The 23,680-nt window shown below is 42.0% G+C and overlaps 1 protein-coding gene across 2 annotated transcripts; it reads left to right on the top strand.

Annotated features, from left to right (window-relative positions):
- Window positions 1-3,743: 3,743 nt before the first annotated feature.
- On the top strand, window positions 3,744-23,657 carry LOC109897710 (sorting and assembly machinery component 50 homolog A). Of its 2 annotated transcripts, none has more exons than XM_020492241.2 (15): window positions 3,744-3,910; window positions 6,773-6,883; window positions 6,999-7,100; window positions 9,503-9,590; window positions 9,760-9,866; window positions 10,327-10,457; window positions 11,475-11,562; window positions 11,755-11,883; window positions 12,163-12,234; window positions 12,365-12,451; window positions 13,098-13,168; window positions 17,259-17,326; window positions 17,430-17,576; window positions 17,948-18,089; window positions 21,099-23,657. In XM_020492241.2, the coding sequence occupies exons 1-15, from the start codon at window positions 3,890-3,892 to the stop codon at window positions 21,142-21,144; spliced, it is 1,410 nt and encodes a 469-aa protein (XP_020347830.1). In that variant the 5' UTR covers window positions 3,744-3,889; the 3' UTR covers window positions 21,145-23,657. The 2 variants fall into 2 exon arrangements, with proteins under 2 accessions (XP_020347830.1, XP_031688897.1); XM_031833037.1 differs by lacking the exon at window positions 3,744-3,910 and adding an exon at window positions 4,007-4,320.
- Window positions 23,658-23,680: the final 23 nt, after the last annotated feature.

Raw genomic sequence — 23,680 nt, 5'->3', positions numbered from 1 at the left:
TTTATGCTTTAATAGATTATATAAATCAGGTCCACACATGTAAGAATTCTGAGAAAGGGTGTCTTTAACCAAATATTTTCAAAATGTGAGTTTCATTATTTATTCATAAAAAATGATTATCATCATCATCATCATTCTGATCAGAGCTTAAGAAGAGCAGCTCCCACATGATAGAAATATAATTAATTATATTTCTGTGGCCGTGACCACCTGGCGTATCCATAGCAACCAATGTAGCTAGCTAAATATTATTTTCACACAAGTATGGCAATGCCAGGAGAGCAAGTATGGCAATATCCAGGTGAACCCGTGGATAATTTAACAAGCATGCTCGTCTTTTACAGACCAGTTTAGACTTATTTTGTATTATTTATAAAATGTTCTTCCTTTCATGTTTGCTGGTTTAAAAGTACAAAGAAATGTAAGTTAGCCTACTGCTGCTAACGCTAACTGCACTGATGGCTTGACTAAGGCTGGAGAGCGGGACTTCAGAACAAAATACACTAGTATCCTCTTTGGCAACATTAGTTAACGAATTCACCCCCCAAATAATGTTTTTTCTTTCACCTTCTTGTGTATTGTCCTCTTCTTATACTGCAGTGTTGTTTTTCACCCAGGATCTACTAGTTTGATGAATAGAAGGGTTGAAGCATACGAGTATGACTTTGTGGAATATTGACACATGACATACACTACTGGGCCAAAGTTTTAGAACACCTACTCATTCAACAGTTTATTTATTTTTACTATTTTCTTCATTGTAGAATAATTATGAAATAACACATATGGAATCATGTAGTAACCAGAAGTGTTAAACAAATCCAAATATATTTTATATTTCAGATTATTCAAATAGCCACTCTTTGCCTTGATGATAGCTTTGCAAACTCTTGGCATTCTCTCAACCAGCTTCACCTGGAATGCTATTCCAACAGTCTTGAAGGAGTTACCACATATGCTGAGCACTTGTTGGCTGCTTTTCCTTCACTTTGCGGTCCGACTCATCCCAAACCATCACAATTTGGTTGAGGTCAGGGGATTGTGGAGGCCAGGTCATCTGATGCAGCACTCCCATCACTCTAATTCTTCAAAAAATTGTCCTTACACAGCCTGGAGGTGCCTTGGGTCATTGTCCTGTTGAAAAACCATCTGTTCACCCACACCGGATCATCCGTTCACCCATACCGCGTCTCACAACAGCGTTTGGAACCAAGATCTCCAATTTGGACTCCAGACCAAAATACAAATTTCCACCGGTCTAATGTCTATTGCTCGTGTTTCTTGGCCCAAGCAAGTCTCCTCTTATTATTGTTGTTCTGTAGTAGCGGTTTCTTTGCAGCAATTCGACCATGAAGGCCTGATTCATGCAGTCTCCTCTGAACAGTTGATGTTGAGATGTGTCTGTTACTTGAACTCTGTGAAGCATTTATTTGGGATGCAATTTCTGAGGCTGGTAACTCTAATGAACTTATGCTCTGTAGCAGAGGTAACTCTGGGTCTCCATTCCTGTGGCGGTCCTCATGAGAGCCAGTTTCATCATAGAGCTTGGTTTTTGCTATGCTTTTTGCTACTGCACTTGAAGAAACGTTCAAAATTCTTGAAATTTTCTGCATTAACTGACCATGTCTTAAAGTAATGATGGACTGTCGTTTCTCTTTGCTTATTTGAGCTGTTCTTGCCATAATATGGACTTGGTCTTTTACCAAATAGGGCTATCTTCTGTATACCAAATATAATATAGATTTGTTTTCTTTAAAACATTTCTGGTTACTACATGATTCCAAATGTGTTATTTCATAGTTGTGATGTCTTCACTATTATTCTACAATGTAGAAAATAGTCAAACATTTAGAAAAACCCTTGAATGAGTAAGTGTTCCAAAACTTTTGACCGTTAGTGTACATATCTTTTCCCATCCTCTGTGCTGTTTCTACTACAGAGAGACCAAGATAGTTATATCACACATCTTGAACAGTTAAGAATGTCCAAAATCCGGTCCCTGGATTACCCAAGCCTGTTCAATGACACAACTTGAATTCTGTTTTTTGGAATCTTTGACCCTACCAAATAAGGGCACATCACTTTTGTTCAATACATGGAGGGGGAGTCACGGAAATGGTTCCTTTGATCATTTGCATGGCAATGGCCCAGAAACCATTTGGATGGGAAAAGACAGTGGGACAACTACCTACTGTATCAGATAAGTACATCAAAAACAAGTGGGGACAATGAGATTCATCCAAAAGTTGGGGGGCATACCGATGATTCGTCCCTATATAAAAGTCTATACATAACCTCTAGTTGAGAGACACAAGTAACATATCTGACGCAATTACGCAAAATTTTACTTCTGGGTTTCTGAGATTAGCCACCCCAATGTTTACAATATTTCCTCACTCCTGAAGAAAAACACTCAGTCAACATACTATGCATGATTTTGTTCCGCAGCATTAACCACTCAGGGGATAATGAAGTTTAATGAGTATCCTGAAGGTGTGGCAAAGGGCAAGGTATCGCAGGAAACCTTCGAGAGAGAAGTAAAATCGATCTCTTTTCAGTCAAACATAAACCAGTTACTTATTCACTGGAATAAATGTTTATTATTGTGAGATAATCTGTGATATTACTATCTTTCTGTATTTTTCCTCATTCTTTTACAGAGAAGCTCAGCAACATTTGTCAAAATAGTGTGTGGTATTTTGATTGATATGTCTATGATGGCTACATGAACTCTTCATTAATGAAAGTAATTTCTTAATTTTTTTATGCAACTAGGCAAGTCAGTTAAGAACAACTACCAAAATGCAAAAGGCCTCCTGTGGGGACGGGGCCTGGGATTAAAAATAAAATACAAATATAGGACAAGACACACATCACGACAGCAACACAACATGGTAGCAACACAACCTAACAACACCAACATGGTAGCAACACAAAACATGGTACAAACATTATTGACAAGAGAGACAACACAACACTACATAAAGAGAGACCTAAGACAACATAGCAAGGCAGCAACACATGACAACACAGCATGGTAGCAACACAACATAACAACAACATGGTAGCAACGCAACATAACAACACAGCATGGTAGCAACGCAACATGGCAGCAGAACAAAACACGTTACAAACATTATTGGGCACAGACAACCACACAAAGGACAAGAAGGTAGAGACAACAATACATCAAGTAATAGTGAAATTGGGTTAGTGCTACAGGCAGACTTATGTTGTCTGGACCCAGTATGGTCACATTCTTGAATGCAAGTTGTCTCGGCTTGTCCACCATCCATCATGCACTTGTTTGAAAAGTCCTACACAAATCCAAGTACATGTTATCATATAATGATAATTAAGCAACACTTCAGTTTTGAAAATATGAATCTCTCTGCCTTCAATAGGTTTTACGTGTACACTATTGTTTTGTGTTTACAGTAACCAGCTGTTGTCAAAAATGTTAGTTCCCGAGTGGTGCAGCGATCTAAGCTCACTGCATCTCAGTGCAAGAGGTGTCACTACAGTCCCTGGTTCGGATCCAGGCTGTATCACATCCAGCTGTGATTGTGCGCCGTCCTATGGGACTCCCAATTGGCCCAGCTTCATCCGGGTTAGGGTTTGGCCGGTGTAGGCCGTCATTGTAAATAAGAATGTATTCTTAACTGTCTTGCCTAGCTTAATAAAGGTTCAATCAAATAAATGCAATACGCTGTGAAACGTTGACATCTTGAATACACCCAGGATGAGTTGGGGGTGTGGTTTTGATGGTGTCATGGCTTCCCCCGTCCACGAAGCTACATCTCTATTGAGCCGAGCGTGAATTAAATGTCCTTTAATTTCGTAAAATAAACACCAACATTTGAAGGACTACACATTCAATACCTTAATCATGGGCACCGTCCACGCAAGGGTAAGGATAACTGCTCAAAATGCAAAGGGTGACAGCATGACCTCTGAGTGCAGTAGCCAATAGCTAGCTTAGTATAGCTAGCTGTCACGTACAGCGAAAGGGGCCCAGTTGGACAGCTTGCCAACTATGGAAACTAGCTGAACTTCAGATACATGAACTGTCGATATCAGTAAAGGAAATTAACATGATCATAGTTGCAACAACAGCATTGGTGAACGTGCAACCGGCGCCCTACACGTTCACGGATCTTAAATAGTGATCATATGGGTTAGCCCTTGGATCATGACACGAGTCATTGGACGAAGGCGCCTTCTGTAGGAAGGAGTTTTGCTGATACCAGATGTCAATCACCTGAAGCGCAGATTCATGTAAACACGTGCATGAGCTCGGCAAATATGCGTGCGTCTTCTGTATGTATTATTTATCTTGTTTTGCATGCTTCTGAACACACTACCAGCGCTTTGAAAAGTTGATGTAATTATACTTTCCTGTGGATATATTGTCTCACATTCCTACAGTCAAAAGGACCAACCGCACGGACAACCGGTAAAGCGCGTTAAAATATGATTTTATTCAACATTCTGTCTTGTAGAGGACGTGAGAGTAAACTTACTGATTCAAACACTAATTTCTGTCTGATGTTGAATTCAACAGTGGTGGAAAAAGTACTCAAAGGTTCTACTTGAGTAAAAGTAAAGATACCTTAATAGAAAATGACTCAAGTAAAAGTGAAAGTCACCCGGTAAAATACTACTTGAGTAAAAGTATTTGGTTTTAAATATTCTTAAGTATCAAAAGTAAATGGAATTGCTCAAATGTACTTAACTATCAAAAGTAAAAGTATAAACCATTTCAAATTCCTTATATTAAGCAAACCAGATGTCACCATCAAAAATAAAAAACATTTCATGCATAGCCAGGGGCACACTCCGACATTCATTTATAAACAAAGCATTTGTGTTTCATCAGTCCGCCAGATCAGAGGCAGTAGGGATGACCAGGGATGTCCTCTGTTTAGTGAGTCCTCCAGATCAGAGGCAGTAGGGATGACCAGGGATGTCCTCTGTTTAGTGAGTCCTCCAGATCAGGAGCAGTAGGGATGACCAGGGATGTCCTCTGTTTAGTGAGTCCTCCAGATCAGAGGCAGTAGGGATGACCAGGGATGTTCTCTGTTTAGTGAGTCCTCCAGATCAGGAGCAGTAGGGATGACCAGGGATGTCCTCTGTTTAGTGAGTCCTCCAGATCAGAGGCAGTAGGGATGACCAGGGATGTTCTCTGTTTAGTGAGTCCTCCAGATCAGAGGCGGTAGGGATGTCCTCTGTTTAGTGAGTCCTCCAGATCAGAGGCAGTAGGGATGACCAGGGATGTCCTCTGTTTAGTGAGTCCTCCAGATCAGAGGCAGTAGGGATGACCAGGGATGTCCTCTGTTTAGTGAGTCCTCCAGATCAGATGCAGTAGGGATGACCAGGGATGTCCTCTGTTTAGTGAGTCCTCCAGATCAGAGGCAGTAGGGATAACCAGGGATGTCCTCTGTTTAGTGAGTCCTCCAGATCAGAGGCAGTAGGGATGACCAGGGATGTCCTCTGTTTAGTGAGTCCTCCAGATCAGAGGCAGTAGGGATGACCAGGGATGTTCTCTGTTTAGTGAGTCCTCCAGATCAGAGGCAGTAGGGATGACCAGGGATGTCCTCTGTTTAGTGAGTCCTCCAGATCAGAGGCAGTAGGGATGACCAGGGATGTCCTCTGTTTAGTGAGTCCTCCAGATCAGAGGCAGTAGGGATGACCAGGGATGTTCTCTTGATAAGTGTGTGAATTGGACAATTTTCCTGTCAAAATGTAACAAGTACTTTTGGGTGTCAGGGGAAAATGTATGGAGTAAAAACTACATTATTTTCTTTGGGAATGTAGTGAAGTAAAAGTTGGCAAAAATATGAATAGTAAAGTACAGATACCCCCCCAAAAAAATTACTTAAGTAGTACTTTAAAGTATTTTTACTGAAGTACTTTACACCACTGGAATTCAATGCAATTCAACATCTGGTTTCCAGGCAACGATCTAGCATGCTTCCAACACCTATGTATAATTTTAACTCGGTAAGTGTAGCAGAAGTGTAGTTTTGTTGGATGGAGTAGTTGTATATGAGTTTAATTTGAAGGCTTCTTTCTCGCTGATGAAAGATAAGGGCTATATGTTTCGAAAGCCATATTGCCAAGCAATGATTATTAACCTAACTGCTAAAACATGGTATCAGGATTGTAGTTCACATGAGGCAGTTGTGGGTTGAAAGCTAATGGCTGAGCACCGTCGGGAGAAGGCAAAATGCTGCCTACAGAACTAATGCATGGGGGTGCATCATCAAATCAGACAATCTGATCAGTGTACACGTATGGCAGTTTCTTCCCAGTGTCCCGAGATTAGGACCTGGTCCTGGGTAAGCAGTATGTCTTGTGCCTTCGACTCATTGATGTAGAAATCTTCATCCAAATCGAGGATAGTGATCACTTTTCTGATGTCCAGAAGAAGAAAAAATAAAAAAACACAAAATAGCAGAATTGGACAGGAGCCTGCAAAACGGCCTCTATACATTTCAGTGCCATTCTCCAGTGCCGTCATGCGCTTGCTTAGATGCTTACAACCACATTCTGAAATTTCCACTAACTTCAACTAATGACATTTTGAAGAATGACTTGTACAAGTTCATCTCAATATGGTATTTACCAACTACCTTTATCCTAATAACCAAACCACTAAAGCCACCTAACTGCCATTTTAGCTATTGGGTTTTGTACAGATAACTAGCTTTACAATACAAGAAGTATCCTGGTAAGTCATTGATTCATCACAATCTCTGTTGTGTTGCAGAGTCTTGACCCTTTGCCAATGCAGGGACCTGAGTTGGGGGTTCATGCGGATGACATCGAGACACCAGAAATGGAGCAGGAATCAAAACAAGAGGTTCTTGAAAACAAAGATGTACGGCTCAAGTTGTTTCTTAGTTCATCTTTTCTGTGTGGTTGAATGTAAAAGTGACCTTTTTATTGTTGCCTGTCAACTTTGATTATAACTCTATATTATATTTGTCCTATAGGTCATAGTCCAGCATGTTCACATAGATGGTCTGGGAAGAACCAAGGAGGATTGTTTAACATACGAGATTGCTGGTGTCTTCAGAGCAAAGAACTTGATTGACGTGAGTGAATCTATCAGTACAGTAGGATACAGACCACCGATTTTAATGTGTGGAGACGGTATGCAGTGTTTTCCACAAGCACATGGAGTTGCCAGCTAAATAGAAAAAGTAGCCGGCCAGGCTCCCTTGGGCTGGGGGAGGGGTTTAGACAGTAGCCAGCCAGGCTCCCTTGGGCTGGGGGAGGGGTTTAGACAGTAGCCAGCCAGGCTCCCTTGGGCTGGGGGAGGGGTTTAGATAGTAGCCAGCCAGGCTCCCTTGGGCTGGGGGAGGGGTTTAGACAGTAGCCAGCCAGGCTCCCTTGGGCTGGGGGAGGGGTTTAGACAGTAGCCAGCCAGGCTCCCTCGGGCTGGGGGAGGGGTTTAGACAGTAGCCAGCCAGGCTCCCTCGGGCTGGGGGAGGGATTTAGACAGTAGCCAGCCAGGCTCCCTCGGGCTGGGGGAGGGGTTTAGACAGCCAGCCAGGCTCCCTCGGGCTGGGGGAGGGGTTTAGACAGTAGCCAGCCAGGCTCCCTCGGGCTGGGGGAGGGGTTTAGACAGTAGCCAGCCAGGCTCCCTCGGGCTGGGGGAGGGGTTTAGACAGTTTTTTTTTTTTTTCAATTTTTGCAGAACAAGCTCTATTTTGGTGGTCTCATTCTAATGCTAGATTGTATTTTCAACCAGTAACTATCAGGAAATAACACTGATCTACATATTTTACAGTTTTGTTTCATCAGCAATATTATATAAAACATGGGGATAAAAAATATTGAGTGCACTGGGCCTTAAGAATCCTGTAAGAGTCTGCTGACTTCCGTGGGTTTCAAGCTTCCTTTTACGAGGCATTTTCTCAGCTTTGTGCAATACAGGTATGATTGAATAATGAAGCAGGCGTTAAACATGGGCTTTGCTACACAGAAAGCCGCAGTTGACTAGTCTATTGTCAACACTTTGATTAAATCAATAGACCTATATCAATATCTTTGAAATACCATATTAATCATTATCTTTTAAAACTATTCAATCTGTTTTCTTTAATCATATTTTGGACCAGAGTGAGGCTTTCTCCACTTAGCCTATCTTATGTTCCTGCAGTGAGGAGGATTCACCAACTTCATTTAATGTTTTTGATAGTTTATTTGCTGATAATTTCCAAAAAGTCTACCAGTATGCAAATAAGCCAAATTAACAGCTCTCTTACCAATGCAATTCAGTAGGCTACTGATGAGTCACTCATTTTAAATGTCACTGTCTGGCAAGCATGGATGAACTTCATATCAAAATACAAGACAAGGTTTACTTGTCCCGATGCGATACCATGGACAGATAACTACATTGTATGAATGGCAAGAATATATGAGATGGACTTTATTCAGTCAGTTCGACACCTTTTATAACCTAGTCAGTCTTGCTGTTCATCAGTCAAAGCACAGTAAATAGCCTATGTGCCACCACGCCGTGGCTGCTTCAGAAATGTGCCAGGGCCCAACGTTAAATTTTTTCCTCACTGGCCAGGACATGGTGTAGTTCTTAAATGCATTCTAGATTAACTCGTGAATTCCATTTATATCTTTGTGTGCAGTTTAAATTAAGTTGCTAACTAGCGCAATTGCTAACTAGCATTAGCACAATGACTAGAAGTCCATGGGTATCTGCTAACGCTAGTTAGCATTGGCTCGCAAAACTACCTCAAACTTTCTTCTTTCTTGACACGGAGACATACAAATTGTATCCCTTTTAATGTCTGACCGAAAAGAAAGGAATGTGCTAGGTGGATGTTGACTTGTCGTTCCCACATTATATGGGACATGCAAATTCATGTTCTCTAATGAAAGATGTTAACATATATTCACGATTTTTTTTTTACATCAATAATTGTATTTTTCCATAAATAATTTTAATTGTTTATCCAAAAAAAATCTATTTTTATTTTTATTTCTTGAAAAAAAAATGCAATAGATTTAGAATAGTTTTATGGATATAAAAAAAAAAACATGAATATATGGTAACGGCTTTCCATATGCTCTCTCCATACCTGTAAAGAAATTTGACTGCAACCTCAGTGCACACACCCAGGTACGGAGAGTCGGGACACACAGCAGACTGTCAAACCAGCAGTGTTTCCCTGTCTTCGCTCCCTTTGTGATTTACAGGCACATGTCCTGTCAATAGATCGCTAGAAGACGCATATTGTTCATTCTAGCGGGAGAGGGTTCTTCAGACCTTTCTTTTCCTGACTAGCCAATTGAAAAGTAGCCTAGTTTATTTCAGTGAGGAAAAAGTACCTGTCTGAAAATGAGTCTGTAATCGGCTGTATAGTCGACAGCCGGAGCTAGTGGGGAAACGCTGTGTATGGAGACGCTGTGGAGACTGTAGCAAAAGTATAACTTACTTTGTTTATTTATTTATTAAAATTATTTTTTGTAGGTCATGAAGAGAGCCCACGAAGCCAGACAGAAGCTCCTCCGTCTTGGTATCTTCAGACAGGTGGAGGTTGTCATTGATACCTCACAAGGTACTGTGGTTAGAAAGATGATCCGTTCTTTATCCGAACAGTATCACTACCAAAGTTTTGCATATTACATTGGGAAAATCACACAAATGAATGGCGAAAGTGGTTAAAACACACACAAAAAATACAAAAATGTAATAACATTTTTTTTTTTTTTAACACTTCCTTTCAGGGGTGGATGCGCTGCCTAACGGACTAGATGTGACGTTTGAAGTGACTGAGCTGAGACGTATGACTGGTAGTTATAACACCATGGTTGGAAATAACGAAGGCAGCATGGTGAGAACTCCTGGAGCTCTATCTCATGTCATCTTGTCGTGAGTCCTATCTCCTTATCTCCTTCTAAATTGTATTGGAGGAGAAGGACCCAATGTCCCTCTATTTGGACCAGTGTTTCCCAAACTCGGTCCTCGGGTCCCCAAGGGGTGCACGTTTTAACCTAGCACTACACAGCCGATTCAACTAATCATCAAGCTTTAATCATTTTAAGATCAGCTGTGTAGTGCTTGTGGGAAGAACAACAACAACCTGCATCCTTTGGGGTCACGAGGACGGAGTTTGGGAAACACTGCCTTGGACCAAATTCTCCAATGTGTTTTGAGAAGGAAGCGAGAGGAAATTAGAAATCAAGGACAGATTAATTTATAAAGAGCTATGGTGGTGATTACACATGCTCTAGGAGGTACCATCCTCCGCTGTGGTCAGGTTTTTGACTAGTTTTCCCTCACTCTTACTGCAGGTTCTTGGTCTGAAGCTGCCCAATGTTTTCGGTCGTGCGGAAAAGCTTACATTCCAGTTCTCCTACGGCACCAAAGAAACTTCCTATGGGCTGTCTTTCTTCAAGCCTCAACCTGGTCACTTTGAGCGCAAGTATGAGAACAAAAACCTGCCACTTATATTATAAGCAGTGCTGTAAATACACAGATTTACATTTAAAAGGTGCTACACCGGATTTTTATTTTATACTTTTTCTGATTTGTAATTTCTGAAAATGTTTATATATCTGCAGTAATAGTGGAATGATCGTGTTTCACAGTATTACTTCTGAAGGAAAGCTGTTTTTACTTTGTGACTGTGTTATCTAGTGGAAATCGTGTCAAGCGGCCAATGTAGAAATCACTGTGCCATTTCCTGGTTATAAAAATTCTACGCTGTTCGCTCAAATTCAGTTTATTTGAGAAAACGGCCACGGAATAGTGGAGAGAATCATTGTACCATCTAAATTGCTGTGAAATATATTATCAATTAAGCTGGTGAAACAAAACCGAAAGTAAGAGGCTCAAGCACGAGTCTCCGCCATTGTTGCCGTGGATATGGGGGAGATTTGTTTAGAATGGAGCCTTGTGCTGTTGCAATTCACTTAGCATTTCTCTGAATGTTTTCCTCTATGTGTAGCACCTTTAAGTTGTTCATTCTATAGATCCCTGGGGATGGAACACCTTTAAGTTGTTCATTCTATAGATCCCTGGGGATGGAACACCTTTAAGTTGTTCATTCTATAGATCCCTGGGGATGGAACACCTTTAAGTTGTTCATTCTATAGATCCCTGGGGATGGAACACCTTTTAAGTTGTTCATTCTATAGATCCCTGGGGATGGAACACCTTTAAGTTGTTCATTCTATAGATCCCTGGGGATGGAACACCTTTAAGTTGTTCATTCTATAGATCCCTGGGGATGGAACACCTTTAAGTTGTTCATTCTATAGATCCCTGGGGATGGAACACCATTAAGTTGTTCATTCTATAGATCCCTGGGGATGGAACACCTTTAAGTTGATCATTCTATAGATCCCTGGGGATGGAACACCTTTAATAAGTTGTTCATTCTATAGAGCCCTTGGCTCTTTTTGTTCTTCTTCTAATTGACTTGCTCTTGCTGTTGCAGTTTCGCTGTTAACTTTTACAAAGTCACAGGCCAGTTTCCATGGAGCTCGCTGAGAGAGACTGATCGTGGCGTCTCCACAGAATTCAGTGTAAAGAACATTTTTCCATTCATCCATCTATCATTACTATCAAGTTCTCATTTACTGTTGTTATGCTAACTGCGATGAGTAGAATTGGAACTTCTCAGCGATTTTATTTTCAAATTAAATGTAATCCTACTGTAATGCATTTGCAAGTGGTTGATCCTCTCTCTTCTTTCTCCCTCTCTGTTTTGCAAACAGTTCCCTCTTTGGAAGACGAACCACACCCTGAAGTGGGAGGGTGTGTGGCGAGAGCTGGGATGTCTGGCACGTACCGCCTCGTTCGCAGTCCGGGAGGAGAGCGGCCACTCCCTCAAGTCATCACTCTCGGTACCGGGACTTGAGTTTCGCTTCACAATCCCTCACACAACTACCCTTTTTTTAGTCCAAAGGATTAAGACATTGTGGTAATACATTGAGGCCCAAACTCCTGTTCTGAGATCTGTACACTTCATTTAGGCTTTTGTGTAAATCTTCCATTGATGTCAATGGGAAATTTGTGAGAGAAAAAAAAACTTTGCTAACGTGGATCTTGAGTTAAGATTCGGCCCCACTTAGACACTTTACTTTTTCCTCAACATTTTGCTCTTTTCTCCTTGGCCCTCATAGCATGCCATGGTCATCGACACCAGAAACTCCCCAATCCTTCCCAGGAGGGGAGCCTTGCTGAAAATCAACCAGGTGTGTATGTTAGGTGAACATTACCTGGCCCAGTGTTGTATTCAATGGTAATACCTTAATAAAACCATTTTCCCCAGACCATTTTTGAACCAACAACTCATTCAGCTGATGCGTTGTTGTGATTTTGTAGGAGTTGGCTGGCTACACTGGAGGAGATGCCAGTTTTCTGAAAGAGGACTTTGAGCTCCAATTTAACAAACGTCTTTTCTGGGACTCGGTGAGAAACTAAATCGTCCTATTTATCAAGAAAAGATTTGTGCGAAAAACTTTAGTTACACACATGAATCACAAGTTGGATCTCAGTCTGAGTATTGAACTGGTTCTGGACCATCTTTATAGTAAACAAGTTATAACCAGCAATCAATCAAATGTATTTATAAAACCCTATTTACGTCAGCAGATGTCACATTGCTTATATAGAAACCCAGCCTAAAACCCCAAACAGCAAGCCATGCAGATGTAGAAGCACGGCGGCTAGGAAAAACTCCCTAGAAAGAAACCTAGAGAGGAACCAGGCTCTGAGGGGTGGCCAGTTCTCTTCTAGCTGTGCTGGGTGGAGATTATAAAATGACATGGTCGTTAAGGCCAGATAGTTGTTCAAGATGTTCAAACGTTCATAAATGACCAGCAGGTTCAGATAAATCACAATGGTTGTATAAGGGGGCAACAGGTCAGCACCTCAGGAGTAAATGTCAGTTGGCGTTTCATAGCCGGGCATTCAGAGTTTGAGACAGCAGGAGAGGGAGAGCCTGAGCCTATGTAAACAGCTTGTTGATGGAGGGTTGACAAATGGATTTGACCAGGTTGGAAAAAATGTGGGATAAAAGAGCACATTTGTTGAGACCTCGTCCTCTATCTTCCAGGTCCTGTCTGCATCTCTCTGGGGCGGATGCCTCCTGCCCATTGGAGATAAGCCAACTTGCATTGCTGACAGGTAAGACAATACTTCTCTCCGTTTCACAAAACCATAATTGAAACGCAGGGGTGTCGAACATGGCACGCTAGCCGATTTTTAGCGTGGCCCTGCCATGTTGTCTTTATACTGTATAGTCAGTCGGGGGTTAAAGTTCGATGGATTTCTGTCATATGGATTCTGGAGAGGTCGTTTTTGAGATCTGTGTAGATCCAAAATAAAAGTTTCTGGTTTGGAGATGACATAGAAAATACACGCTTCGGTGTTAGGCTATGAAATATATTTCCAAATATTTAATGTTCTCTGTTAAGCTGTGTGCACTGAACTGACATGCATGATTGTTGCTGACACTGATGTTCAGATGAAGGGAATGAAATGGTCTATAATGGGCCGTGGCGCTCAACTCAGACAGTGGTGTCTAGCCTACTGTAGCTACTGTAGCGTCATTCAAAGCCTCAACTTTATCACTGAGGTCAGGACTTTCCAGTGCTACTATTTTTCACCATGTCATGTTGTTAACACAAATCAGACAACCAACCTAGTAGAATAGTTGACCTATTGATGGGTTCTGACTTTTTAGATATGAAATATACTTATTCATGTCACCGAGGGAGACGGGAATGTATAACGTTTATATTCTGTCAGGATATGTTTTTGTTGAACATCCAGGGATCCTGTGGGGAGGAGTGAGGAATTTGGGGCTGAGGTCAGATGAAGTGAGGAAGAATATAATCTTAGCAACAGAGATGTATTGGCTGTTTAGATGTGTAAGGAAGGGGCTCCGCATAGGAGAAAGGGTTAAATGCAGGTGCTTGTAAGAATGTGTTCCTTGTCTTATGCAGCTGTATGACCCAGTGGATGAATAAACTTGGTTTAAGCTTTACTAAGCTTCCCGTGAGTGTGTTAGAACCTAACACTGTTTCCCTGTTTGGCTTGTTGTTGTGTTAGAACCTAACACCGTTTCCCTGGTTGGCTTGTTGTTGTGTGTTTGAACCTAACGCTGTTGTTGTCGGCTTGTTGTTGTGTGTTAGAACCTAACACCGTTTCCCTGGTTGGCTTGTTGTTGTGTGTTTGAACCTAACGCTGTTGTTGTCGGCTTGTTGTTGTGTGTTAGAACCTAACGCTGTTTCCCTGGTTGGCTTGTTGTTGTGTGTTTGAACCTAATGCTGTTGTTGTCGGCTTGTTGTTGTGTGTTAGAACCTAACGCTGTTTCCCTGGTTGGCTTGTTGTTGTGTGTTTGAACCTAATGCTGTTGTTGTCGGCTTGTTGTTGTGTGTTAGAACCTAACACCGTTTCCCTGGTTGGCTTGTTGTTGTGTGTTAGAACCTAACGCCGTTTCCCTGGTCGGCTTGTTATGCGTTCTATATGAAAGGTTTTCCTCTCGAGGTGCATTCAGGTTGTGATAGGGAGGAAACATGTACTCTGTCAATGCACAACAATTATTAATGCCATCGCGGGAAAAGCCTTTTTGAAAGCAGTTTTGGCCTTTGTTAAACCAGAGCGGCGTCAGTTTGCTACCTTTTTATTTCTTTACTCCTTCAAGTGGCATCTTTTTACAGACTCAGTTACAACTGTTTCTCCTTCCGGTGGTGTCATTTAACAGATTAGGTTACAACCAGAGTTTCAAGCATCCTGGCAACAAATCTCAAAGGAGAAATTGGTCTTAAATGGAACAAATATAATAGTAATTCAAGTGAATAATTAGTCATTATTTATACAGTACCAGTCAAAAGTTTGGACACAGCTAGTCATTCACCTGTTAATTGAAATGCATTCCAGGTGACTACCTCATGAAGCTGGTTGAGAGAATGCCAAGAGTGTACAAAGCTGTCATCAAGGCAAAGGGTGGCTACTTTATTTTTTTATTTCACCTTTATTTAACCAGGTAGGCTAGTTGAGAACAAGTTCAAGATAAGGCAAAGCAGTTTGACACATACAACAGAGTTACACATGGAATAAACAAAACAGTCAATAATACAGTAGAACAAAAGAAAACAAAGTCTATATACAGTGAGTGCAAATGAGGTAAGATAAGGGAGTTAAGACAAGAAATAGGCCATGGTGGCGAAGTAATTACAATATAGCAATTAAACACTGGAATGGTAGATGTGCAGAGGATGAATGTGCAAGTAGAGATACTGGGGTGCAAAGGAGCAAGATAAATAAATAAATACTGTATGGGGATGAGGTAGGTAGATAGATGGGTTGTTTACAGATTTGCTATGTACGGGTGCAGTGATCTGTGAGCTGCTCTGACAGCTGGTGCTTAGATCTAGTGAGGGAGATATGAGTCTCCAGCTTCAGAGATTTTTTTCAGTTCGTTCCAGTCATTGGCAGCAGAGAACTGGAAGGAAAGACAACCAAAGGAGGAATTGGCTTTGGGGGTGACCAGTGAGATATACCTGCTGGAGCGCGTGCTACGAGTGGGTGCTGCTATGGTGACCAATGAGCTGAGATAAGGCGGGGCTTTACGTAGCAGAGACTTGTAGATAACCTGTAGCCAGTGGGTTTGGCGACGAGTAGGAAGCGAGGGCCAACCAACGAGAGCATACAGGTCGCAATGTTGGGTAAGTGTATGGGACTTGTGACAAAACGGATGGCACTGTGATAGACTGCATCCAATTTGTTGAGTAGAGTGTTGGAGGCTATTTTATAGATGACATCACCGAAGTCGAGGATCGGTAGGATGGTCAGTTTTACGAGGGTATGTTTGGCAGCATGAGTGAAGGATGCTTTGTTGCAATATAGGAAGCTAATTCTAGATTTAATTTTGGATTGGAGATGCTTAATGTGAGTCTGGAAGGAGAGTTTACAGTCTAACCAGACACCTAGGTATTTGTAGTTGTCCATGTAAGTCAGAGCCGTCCAGAGTAGTGATGCTGGACTGGCAAGCAGGTGCGGGCAGTGATCGGTTGAATAGCATGCATTTAGTTTTACTTGCGTTTAAGAGCAGTTGGAGGCCACGGAAGGAGTGCTGTATGGCATTGAAGCTCGTCTGGAGGTTTGTTAGCAAGTGTCCAAAGAGGGGCCAGAAGTATATAGAATGGTGTCATCTGCATAGAGGTGTACTAGAGAATCACCAGCAGCAAGAGCAACATCATTGATGTATACAGAGAAGAGAGTCGGACCGAGGATTGAACCCTGTGGCACCCCCATAGAGGCTGCCAGAGGTCCGGACAACAGGACCTCCGACTTAACACACTGAACTCTATCAGAGAAGTAATTGGTAAACCAGGCGAGGCAATCATTTGAGAAACCAAGGCTGTCGAGTCTGAGTATAAGAATGTGGTGATTGACAGAGTCGAAAGCCTTGGCCAGGTCGATTAATATGGCTGCACAGTAATGTCTCTTATCGATGATAGTTATGATGTTGTTTAGGACCTTGAGCGTGGCTGAGGTGCACCCATGACCAGCTCTGAAACCAGATTGCATAGCGGAGAAGGTACGGTGGGATTCAAAATGGTCGGTAATCTGTTTAAGATACTTCAAAGTATCTCAAATATAAAATAAATTATTATTTATTATTTATTATTCTACAATGTAGAAAATAGTAAAAAAATAAAGACCCTGGAATGAGTAGGTGTCCAAACTGTTGACTGGTACTGTATATTTAAAAATAATAACATTCAGAATGTTGTGTCCAGGAGGGTAAATGCAGATGCACAGACCCCATGCTTCAGCCTATGTACATGTTATAGCCGCTATGCAGCATCAGTTGGCTAGAGGTGATAATGCCTATGACTAATAGAACATCTGACAATATACCATGGACAGGATATATGGTACAAATCATTTTTTTAAATTTACCAATATGTTTTTGGGGCTCATTTCTGGAGGTGGAAATTGTTTTAGATGGTGTTTGAATATATATCTATATATACACTCAAGTCACCAGAACTGAGCTTCTCAGTCCTTCTATATAAAAAAATGATCCCAGGTCGGACCACAGACCCCCTAAACAAGGGGACTGGAATTGGCCCAACTCTGTTTTAATACATGTACAAAATGATCCTCTTTCCCTTGAAGCATGATTGTGATGAAGCTGGAATTCTGTTTTTAGGGTTTGTTTTTAGGGATTGTTTCTATGGTTTCTACCGATATGTCTCTTTAGGTTCTATCTCGGCGGTCCTACTAGCGTCAGAGGATTCAGTATGTACAGCATCGGCCCACAGAGTGAAGGTGAGATGTTATCCTCTGTCCGTTTGAACGAAGTTCTATTTTTTATTTTTTTTAAGATGGTTAACTTTCTCACATCGTGTGGTTTTATTGTCTGAATGACCAGGTGACTACCTGGGAGGTGAGGTGTATTGGGCTGGAGCCGTCCACCTGTATACTCCACTGCCCTTCCGTCCAGGCAAAGGGGGATTCGGAGACCTCTTCAGGACCCACTTCTTCCTCAATGCTGGGAACCTGTGTAACCTCAACTATGGTGTGTGTTTTAAAGATGTAATTGAACCCCACGATCTATGATGTGGAAGTGTCAGATCTTCTGAGATGATAGCTGTAATATCTTTACAAGCTGAATCTATGTTCAAATTCATCAGTATGAGAAATCCGCAGGACTCCATCACAATTATGTATGTATGTATGTATGTATGTAGAGGAGTGGAATGACCTAGTAATATGTAGAGAGCCAATTAGATTTCAACAAAATGTTTCCGGGAATGCTAATCTTATTAGTTTTTAACAACAAAAAACGATTTCAGAACAATCTGACATGGTGGGTGTGGAAATCCGCTTTCTTGTGCTTTTGAGGTGTCGTGACCCCTCAGGCTGTGGTGTGTATGTGTGTTGCGCCAGGTGACGGGCCTCGAGCACACCTGAGTAAGCTGGCAGAGTGTATCCGCTGGTCCTATGGAGCGGGAATCGTGCTGCGACTCGGAAACATCGCCCGGCTGGAGCTCAACTACTGCATTCCCATGGGCGTCCAGAGTGGAGACAGGTAGCCTATTATCTGCCCTTCCTGTTATCAAACCATGACATGATAGTCCATAGCTTAGAAACTATACTATATGGTTCATATAGTGTATTCGTAAAGTATTCAGACCCCTTCACTTTTTCCACAGTGTTACGTTACAGCCTTATTCAAAAATGTAATAAATAAATGTTTTCCATCAATTTACACACAATACCCCATAATGAAGCAAAAACAGGGTTTTAGAAATGTTTGCAAATGTATAAAAAAAAAAAAACGTATTTACATACATATTCAGACCCTTTGCTATGAGACTCGAAATTGAGCTCCAGTGCATCCTGTTTCCATTGATCATCTTTGATGTTTCTACAACTTGGAGTCCACCTGTGGTCTATTTAAATTGGAGATGATTTGGAAAGGCACACACCTGTCTATATAAGGTTCCACAGTTGACAGTGCATGTCAGAGCAAAAACCAAGCCATGAGGTCGAAGGAAATGTCTGTAAAGCTCCGAGACAGGATTGTGTCAAGGCACAGATCTAGGGAAGTTACCAAAACTTTTCTACAGCTTTGACGGCCCCCAAGAACGCAGTGGCCTCCATCATTCTTAAATAAAAGAAGTTTCGAACCACCAAGACTCTTCCTAGAGCTGTCCGCCCGGCCAAACTGAGCAATCGTGGGAGAAGGGCCTTGGTCAGGGAGGTGACCAAGAACCCAATAGTCATTGACAGAGCTCCAGAGTTCCTCTGTGGAGATGGGAGAACCTTCCAGAAGGACAACCATCTCCGCAGCACTCCACCAATCAGGCCTTCTTGGCAGAGTGGCCAGAAGCATGACAGAAAGGCACCTAAAGGACTCTCAGATCATAAGAAACGTTCTCTGGTCTGATGAAACCAAGATTGAACTCTTTCGCCTGAATGCCAAGCGTCATGTCTGGAGGAAACCTAGCACCATCACTAAGGTGAAGCATGGTGGTGGCAGCATCATGCTGTGGGGATGTTTTTCAGCGGCAGGGACTAGGAGACTAGTCAGGATGGAGGGAATGATGAACGGAGCAAAGTACAGAGAGATCCTTGAAAACCTGCTCCAGAGCGCTCAGGACCTCAGACTGGGGCGGCGGTTCACCTTCCAACAGGGCATAGACGCTAAGCACACAGCCAAGACATTGCAGGTGTGGCTTTGGGACAAGTCTCAATGTCCTTGAGTGGCCCAGCCAGAGCCTGGACTTGAACCTGATCGAACATCTCTGGAGAGACCTGAAAATAGCTGCGCAGCAACGCTCCCAATCCAACCTGACAGAGCTTGAGAGGATCTGCAGAGAAGAATGGGAGAAACTCCACAAATACAGGTGTGCCATGCTTGTAGCGTCATACCCAAGAAGACTCGAGGCTGTAATCGCTGCCAAGGGTGCTTCAACAAAGTACTGAGTAAAGGGTCTGAATACTGAGTGGCAAGAAAAAGAATGTGAACCATTTGGAAATACCTGGATTTTTGCATTATTTGGTCATAACATTTGATCTGATCTTCATCGAAGTCACAACAATAGACAAACGCAGTCTGCTTAAACTAATATCACACTTATGTCTCTATTGAAAACATTGTGTAAAGATTCACAGTGCAGGGTGGGAAAAGCATGTGAAACCTTGGATTTAATAACTGGTTGACCCTCCTTTGGCAGTAATAACCTCAACCAAACGTTTTCTGTAGTTGCGGATCAGACCTGTACAACAATCAGGAGGAATCTTGGACCATTCTTCTTTACAAAACTGTTTGAGTTCACCAATATTCTTGCCATGTCTGGTGTGAACCGCTTGAGGTCATGCCACAGCATCTCAATTGGGTTGAGGTCAGGACTCTGATTGGGCCATTCCAGAAGGTGTATTTTCTTCTGTTGAAGAAGCCATTCATTCTGTTGTTGATTTACTTCTGTGTTTTTGGTCGTTGTCCTGTTGCATCACCCAACTTCATTTGAGCTTCAATTGGTGGATAGATAGCCTAACATTTTCCTGCAAAATGTCTTGATGATCTTGGGAATTCATTTTTCCATCGACATTAGCAAGCTGTCCAGGCCCTGAGGCAGCAAAGCAGCCCCAAATCACAATGCTCCCTCCACCATACTTTACAGTTGGGATGAGTTTGATGTTGGTGTGCTGTGCCTTTTTCTCCACACATAGTGTTGTGTGTTCCTTCCAAACAACTCAACTGTAGTTTCATCTGTCCACAGAATATTTTGCCAGTAGCGCTGTGGAACATCCAGGTGCTCTTTTGCGAACTTCAGACGTGCAGCAATGTTTTTTTTGGGACAGCAGTGGCTTCTTCCGTGGTGTCCTCCCATGAACACCATTCTTGTTTAGTGTTTTGCGTATCGTAGACTCGTCAACAGAGATGTTAGCATGTTCCAGAGATGTTCCAAGTCTTTAGCTGACACTCTAGCATTCTGCGCTGTCCTCTTGCAGTCATCTTTGCAGGACGGCCACTCCTAGGGAGAGTAGCAACAGTGCTGAACTTTCTCCATTTTATAGACTATTTGTCTTACCGTGGACTGATGATTATCAAGGCTTTTAGAGTTACTTTTGTAACCCGTTTCAGCTTTCTGCAAGTCAACAATTCTTATGTCTTCTGAGATTTCTCAGATGTAAATGTGATATTTCTGTTTTTTTCTTATAAATTAGCAAAGATTTTGAAAAACCTGTTTTTGCTTTTTCATTATGGGGTAGTGTGTGTAGATGGACGAGGGGGGGAAACTATTTAATCAATTGTAGAATAAGGCCTGTAACGTAACAAAAAGGGGTCTGAATACTTTCCGAATGCACTGGAGATGAGCAGAAGACTTATGTCGGATTCACCATAAAGGGCCAACTCAAACCGTACTGGCTTGGTTCATTTATTTTCCTGTGTCATTTCCATAATGGTTTCAGCAAATGTGGTGGTTGTGTAACCAGGCCAGCCCAGTACAGCTAGATGTTTGGCTCAGTATTGTGAAAAGGGTATTGGGTTACTGTTAAGAAATGACACTTTGGTCTTTGTTTGTTTTAGGATATGCGACGGGGTCCAGTTTGGAGCTGGAATCCGATTTCTGTGATGTCGTCCTGTTGTCTTGCTACATTGAATTGTGGAACACAGGAGTTTGTTTCGTTGGTTTTAGGAAGTGGGAGGTGATCTATAGGGGTCACTTTCAACACAGCGAAGGTTGCTGGGAATTAAATGTCTACTACAACCAAGCTATTGTAAGTAAAATGGACAAGGGCATCAATGGGGATTTTCCTCCAGTACTAAAGAATGATGAGAGCCTCCAGTGCTCAAGATGTTAAAACTAGAGGCCTTCACGGGTTCAAAAAGTTGTACCTGTTCCGAAATGGACCTGGGGCTTTCCCGTCCGGACCCAATATGCCTACATTTATTTGTTAAATATAGAGACCCGTTCCGAATGGACACGAGGACAACTAGACCCATTCTGCGTAGACCTGGTCGGATCCAGTCCGGATACGAGTGAGGGAATTCACATTATAAAGTCAATTTTTAAGCGACCGGAGGTGATAAAGCGAGGGAGAGGTAGAGCTCTAGCAGGACGTGTCAGCTAGTGACACGGGGAGCAGGGAAGAGGGAGGGAGAGGTAGAGCTCTAGCAGGACGTGTCAGCTAGTGACACGGGGAGCAGGGACGAGGGAGGGAGAGCTCTAGCAGGACGTGTCAGCTAGTGACACGGGGAGCAGGGAAGAGGGAGGGAGAGGTAGAGCTCTAGCAGGACATGTCAGCTAGTGACACAGGGAGCAGGGAGGGAGAGACGAGAAACGGCAACCGACTAAGCCGACTCGCGCTATGGTAGAGTGAATGGCAGCCTAGCTAGCTGTGTTATTCTCGTCCTACACAGTTAGAAACAACTTCATTCAGAATATTAAGTAGCAGCCTACCTGTTGGCTCTTGGTCTTTGTAGCCTATCCCTCTCCTTTAACTTCCGTAATTTTTAATTCAATATTCCATTGATATTTCCTAACTTTTGCCACACATGGAGGCTCTATGACTATAGCCCAGCGTTTTCCAAACTCAGTCCCAGGGACCCTAAGCAGTACACGTTTTGTTTGTTTGATTTAGCACTACACAGCTGATTCAAATAATCAAAGTTTTTAATGATGAGTTGATTATTTGAATCAGCTGTGTAGTGCTAAATCAAACAAACAAAACGTGTACTGCTTAGGGTCCCTGGGACTGAGTTTGGAAAACACTGTTCTAGCCTATTGCTGCTTTGATGACTTATGATTGGCCAACAACAAGCTAGACATGCCACTCTTGTGAAACGAGGAGCAGCTTAAATGATATGATTTCTCTCTCTCTGTACTGCAGCAGATCTGTACAGGTACTTCCGGACAAGTCGGTTTTGGTATTTGGTATTTTATTAGGATCCCCATTAGCTGTTGCAAAAGCAGCAGTTACTCTTCCTGGGGTCCACAAAAAAACATGAAACATTATACAGAACATTAATAGATGAGAACGGCTCAAGGACAGAATTACATACATCTTTTTTTTTTTAAAGGCACACGTAGCCTACATATCAATGCATACACACAAACTATCTAGGTCCAATAGGAGAGAGAGGGCGTGCCGGGTTGCTTTATCTGTTTTTTGAAACCAGGTTTGCGTGTTTATTTGGTCGTTAAAATTACACATACCCGTGACAATCATATCAGATCCGAGCCAGACCTGTGACATTATTTCGAATTCTGGATCCGAACCCTCTCGGGTATTCGTTTACGGGTGGATCTGTGAAGACCTCTAGTGGAAACCTAAGAAAGGCAGACATCAGCCATGAGTCAAATATGTCAATGTGGTCTAAATTATTATGCTGATTTAATACATGTTATGATCTACAGTTATTAAAGTTACACTGAGTCTCTATAGCATCCACTTGCCTTCCGGTTCATTTTTGGTTTGTGTCTTGAAACAACATGGATTAAACCATTTTCAGTGGTGTAAAGTAAATATGTAAAAATACTTTGAAGTACTACTTAAGTCGTTTTTGTATCTGTAATTTACTATTTGGATTTGACAACTTTTAGTTTTACTCTGCTACAGTCCTAAAGAAAATATGTACTCTTTACTCCCATACCCTTTCCCTGACACTCAGACTTACTCGTAACATTCCCGAATGCTTAGCAGAACAGGAAAATTGTCAAATTCATGCACTTATCAAGAGAATGCGGGTCCTCGCTACTGCTTCTGATTTGGTGGACTCACTAAACACAAGTGCTTCGTTTGTAAATGATGTCTGAGTGCTGAAGTGCCCCTGGCTATCCATACATTGTTTATATATAAATAAATAATCTGGTTTGCTTCATATAAGACATTTGAAATTATAGTTTTCTTTTATAAGTATATTTAATACCAAATACTGTACTTTGATACTTTTACTCAATTGGTATTTTACTCGGTGACTTAAATTTTACTTGAGCCGTCTTAATAATAATAAATGTAAAAGTGTAACAATTGGGTACTTTTTTCCACCACTGAACATTTTTGCATAAAGTTGATGTTAGACAAGCTTTTGGATGCGTTCGAGTTGGTCCGAAATCTGTGCCATTAAAAACTTATCATACAGTGATATTAAAGGTCCATTGTCCCTTA

The sequence above is a fragment of the Oncorhynchus kisutch genome, linkage group LG10 (assembly GCF_002021735.2).
Source record: "Oncorhynchus kisutch isolate 150728-3 linkage group LG10, Okis_V2, whole genome shotgun sequence".
NCBI lineage: Eukaryota > Metazoa > Chordata > Actinopteri > Salmoniformes > Salmonidae > Oncorhynchus > Oncorhynchus kisutch.
The sequence above is the reverse complement of the archived record's forward strand: the minus strand, read 5'-3'. Positions and strand labels throughout refer to the sequence as shown.

Bases quoted from the DNA above. Each gene is read 5' to 3' on its own strand.
- LOC109897710 (XM_031833037.1), top strand. From the start codon at position 4,291: ATGAGCTCGGCAAATATGCGTGCGTCTTCT. The intron at 12,235-12,364 runs GTGTGTATGTTA...GTGATTTTGTAG, and splicing joins CCTTGCTGAAAATCAACCAG to GAGTTGGCTGGCTACACTGG. The intron at 17,327-17,429 runs GTGAGATGTTAT...CTGAATGACCAG, and splicing joins CATCGGCCCACAGAGTGAAG to GTGACTACCTGGGAGGTGAG.